Raw genomic sequence first — 5,000 nt, forward strand, 5'->3', positions numbered from 1 at the left:
CGAGTGGTACCACCTAAAAGCGCTCGCACGGTTCCGCAAAAGCGCTTGTGCGATGTCACGTAAAAGTACCCGTGTTGCGCCTCGTAAACGCGCCCAGTGGTGTCACGCTAAAGCACCGATACAGCGTCACGTAAAAGCGCCCGTGTGCTTCCATGTAAAAATGTTTGTGTGGTGACATGTAAAGCAGCCGTGCGGTGCCACGTAAAAACATCCAGCTTACTCTGTAAAATGGTTGGCGTTAGGAAGAGCATCCAGCTGTAGAAACCTTGCCAAATCAGACTGGAGTCTGGTGCAGCTTTCCAGCTAACCAACTGTGGCTACACCGTCCAACCAATGCCAACATGGATAATGGATGTTAAATGATGATGATGATGATGATGATGATGATGATGATAATGATGATATGTATATGCATTTCGTATTTGTATTTGGTTTGCAAGATTCTTTATGTGAATTCGTGTTTTGAACGAGTAGGGCATCCTGCAGTAGAAACATCTATCTTAACAGGCGCATGCAACCATGGAAAAGTGGACGTTAAATGATGATGCCAATGATGGTGAGATGACGATGATGATGATTATGATAATTGATGATGATGAGTATGATGACGACGACGATGATGATGTTGATGATGATGATGATGACGACGACGATGACATATACACACATCTTTATAAATATTCATAAGATACTCACAGTAAATTGAGATTCCCAAGATCAACAAAGGTGTCTTCTCGAATGCAATTTATTTTATTAGCATTGAGTAATCTGTGAAGAGATGGATAGAAAAAAGAAAAAAAAAGAAAAGAAAAGAAAAGAGAGATGACGCTTATTTGTGATTAAACATAAAAAATAAATTTTGTTGGCATCAGTGTTTTTTATTATATATACATTGATTGGCCATCAATATTTTTGATCGATTGAAACATTGAAACACAGCATATGATAATCTCTGTCACTCTTTCAGTTTCTCCTCCTCCTCTTCCTCCCTTGGATGACATTATCTCTATGTTCTGAAGAAATATGTAGACACGCTTGCTGTAATTATATCATGCAGATATATACAGATTACATGCATACGTATAAATTTATGTGTGTGTGTGTGTGTGTCTCCTCTTTTATTGGATGCGGCCTTGATGGTGAACTGCTATTTATAATATATATATAAACATGCTTACACACACTTACATTCACACACATATATATACATATATACATACATACATATATACACACACACACACATATATATATATACATACACACACATATATATATACATATACATATTTATATATATACTTATATATACATATATACAAAGTGACTCAAGGCTTAAGAGTTCTGTGCAAGCAACTGACCAAACATTTGGTGAAGAACCCCAGTTCTTGAATCCCTTTCAAGTTTTTATTGATCAATAACAATAATAATTGTTTCAAAACCTGGCATGCGGTCACCAATTTTAGTGAGATGAGAAAGTTAGTTAGAGTGACCCTATTGTTCAATTTGTACATATTTTATCCGTCCCAAAAGGATGAAAGGCAAAGTTGTACAGATTGGAAAGAACTAACTCAATACATGAAAATGTCCGTATGTTTATTTGGAACAATAAAGGAAACAGGCTAAACCTTCAAAGCATACACTTATAAATATTTGTATATGCAATATGATACTTTCTAATTTTACACAAGAGCGACAATTTTAATGGGAGGTGATGGTTTATTAGGTAGACACACCAAGTACTTGACTGGTGCTTTATTTTATCAATTATGAAAAAAAATGAGCTCCTTTCTGAGTCATGCAGACTCATAGGGCGTATGAGTTATATAGACTCGTAGAGCCGGTTTCCTGGTATCTGTGGTGCATATACTCCCCACTGAATGGGACACCGATCCGTTGCAGGGTTATTCACTTTCGAAAGCAGAGTAGACGGGAGCAACGAGAAATGGAGTGTTTTGCTCAAGAACATAATGTGTTGCCCAGTCTAGGAACCGAAACCACAATCTTACGACAACGAGTCAAACATCCTAGGCATTAAGCCACACACCTCCACTTTCATTCTGAAAGGATGAAAGGTAAAGTCGACCCAGAAGCATTTGAACGTATTACCCGCTTCAGAAATCGAAACTGTAATCTTACGATCTTGAGTCCAAACACGAAGTAACGTACCTTCATTTCATTCCGAAAGGATGAAAGGTAAAGCTGGCTTCAGTAGTATCTGAACTTAGCCCGCGAACGCAGCGCCTGCTCCAGGAATCGAAGCCACAATCTTAACTTTCATTAGTCTAACATCCTAACTACTAGGTCACGCACCCCCACTTTCATTCCGAAAGTATGAAAGATAAAGTTGACCTCAGTGGAATTTGAACACGGAACCTGAAGATCCGGAATAAATGCTCCAAAGCATTTTGTCTAACGCAGTGTATGTGTGTGTATGGTGTAGGATTTGAGGAAATGAAGAGGACAGAGATCTGAATGAGTAAAATTCACTTACCTGATTGAGACTACCTTTCCTCTTGTTTTGCATGGAACCCTCTGACTCTATTAGCCAAAACTATCGTTCTCTCGTCCTATTATTTCTTTATTCTTTATTGCCCACGAGGGGCTAAACATAGAGGGGACAAACAAGGACAGACAAAGGTATTAAATCAATTACATCGACCCCAGTGCGTAACTGGTACTTAATTTATCAACTCCGAAAGGGTGAAAGGCAAAGTCGACCTCGGTGGAATTTGAACTCAGAACGTAGCGGCAGACGAAATACCTATTTCTTTACTACCCACAAGGGGCTAAACACAGAGAGGGCAAACAAGGACAGACAAACGGATTAAGTCGATTATATCGACCCCAGTGCGTAACTGGTACTTATTTAATCGACCCCGAAAGGATGAAAGGCAAAGTCGACCTCGGGGGAATTTGAACTCAGAACGTAGCGGCAGACGAAATGCTGCTAAGCATTTCGCCCGGCGTGCTAACGATTCTGCCAGCTCGCCGTCATCCTATTATTTCTGTAATTAGGTCCCCACCCATGTTCTCTCCTACTTCTCTCTTTTTCTCTCTCTAACTTACAATCTGTGACTCAGTAGCGCACCTGGGTGGGGTGAACTGGGGGTTAGGGAGCTGTGAAGAGGTGGTCCGCCTGTAGGATGTTTTTTATGGATGGGAAGTGGAGCTGGCGCTTTTGGGTCTGATGTTATAAGCCTAAATATGCTTGGGTGGGACAGCAAACTGGAGGAGTTGCTTGGGTCCACATACTTTAGCTACGCCATGACAAAAACAAACAAACAAAAAAAACAATCTCTTTGGAGGTATTTTAACAAATTTCAAAAAGAGAGAGAAAAAATACCCCACAACCCCCTAAAAAATAGGCAAAAGAACAAAACAAAACAAAATTTAAGACAGATCATTATAATGCAGGATATTAATGAAGAAGCGCCATGAAATTTTGAAAAGAGTTGTGGAAATTTTTTACAAAAACAACGACGACCACGTAAACAACAACAATAACAACAACAACAACAACAGCAGCAGCAAGGTGAATATATGCTGGCAATATAACAACGACAATAACAACAACAATAACAACGGGAGCAACGGCGGCGTCAGCATTAGTAGCAGCAGCAACAGCAGTAAGAGCAACAGTAGCAGCAGCAGCAGCAGTAGTAGTAGTAGTAGTAATAACATTAATAGCAACCATAATTGTTACAGCAATAGTAGTAGTAGTAGTAGTAGTAGTAGTAGTAGTAGTAGTAGCAGCAGCAGCAAGAATATTAATGGAAGTAGTATTAGTAACATTAGTAGTAGTTGTAGTTGTAGTAGTAGTAAGAATTTCTGATGCATTCTTGAGGTGGTTGTTGGGTAGTGGTGGCCGGGTATTATAATATTATAAATTGACTGGTGCTTATGTTTATCGAACCCCGGCGAAATTCGAAGTCGGAAACGGGAGAAACGACATGGCTAAATCTTATAATGAATTTTGTCTGACACTTAACCGATTTTGCCATTCATAGCTTGGCCTTCGGTTTTTAGTCAGTGGATGAATCGCGACATCAGGACCTCATTCCAGGGCTTTTGTGGTTGGTGTGTGTGAGAGATAGATAGATAGATAGAGAGAGAGATAGAGAAGAGAGAGAGAGAGAGAGAGAGAGAGAGAGAGAGAGAGAGAGAGAGAGAGAGAGAGAGAGAGAGAGAGAGAGAGAGAGAGAGAGAGAGAGAGAGAGAGAAGGTAGGGGAGTGTGGAAGGTAATGCCCATGTCGGAAACCCGACTAGATTCTCTACTGAGGACATCCAAACGCCTTGAGGCTGTTAATCCTAGTTGACGTTTATGAAGTTGATCCTAGAATTATTAGACGTATATATTCTCAACCATATTATTAGACGTATTAAATAAAAAATAATAAATGCACCCTTTTTAAAGCCTAACCAGGCTCATGGGCCCGGTTTCTATGGCATATGTGTTCCCCCAGCTGGACAGGACGCCAGTCCATCGCAGCGTTACTCATTTTTGCCAGCTAAGTGGACCGGAGCAACGTGAAATGAAGTGTTTTGCTCAAGAACACATCGCGTCGCCCGGTCCAGAAATCGAAACCACAATCTTACGATCATGGTGCTGACGCCCTAGCCACTAAGCCACGCGCCTCCACATTAGACGTTTTAGACGTATATATACTGCGACATCAATATTAGCAACTTGGAAGCAGTTGCCAGCAACCGTGGAGATTGGCGACGCACCGCAAAAGAGGGAACACAAAGGAGTGACAGAGGGAGAGAGGAGAATTTGAAAGACAAGAAAAGACGTCAACAAGAAACTATGACGTTACAACCAGCCAGGCAAAGTCTTCGCTACATTTGCGGCACATGCCAGAGGGAGTGTTTGTCCAGGATAGGACTACACAGCCACAGCAGGAGATGTATTAGGACATGAAATGTAAAAGCCGGACTTGATTATTCTATGCGCAACTCCATTGTCTCCCGAGACAAAAAGGATGCCAACAACAAC

General features: G+C 40.7%; 1 protein-coding gene across 1 annotated transcript in view; it reads right to left on the bottom strand.

Moving 5' to 3' along the window:
* LOC115230939 (slit homolog 2 protein-like) overlaps positions 1-5,000 on the bottom strand; it is a gene marked incomplete at both ends in the record, with an annotated part of 60,754 nt that overhangs the window by 29,289 nt on the left and 26,465 nt on the right. Inside the window, one exon of the mRNA XM_029801043.1 lies at positions 697-768. Coding sequence (XP_029656903.1) covers positions 697-768 — 72 coding nt within the window. The remainder of the gene's footprint in view (positions 1-696; positions 769-5,000) is intronic.

This window comes from Octopus sinensis, unplaced genomic scaffold, assembly GCF_006345805.1.
Source record: "Octopus sinensis unplaced genomic scaffold, ASM634580v1 Contig16840, whole genome shotgun sequence".
Classification (NCBI taxonomy): Eukaryota; Metazoa; Mollusca; class Cephalopoda; order Octopoda; family Octopodidae; genus Octopus; species Octopus sinensis.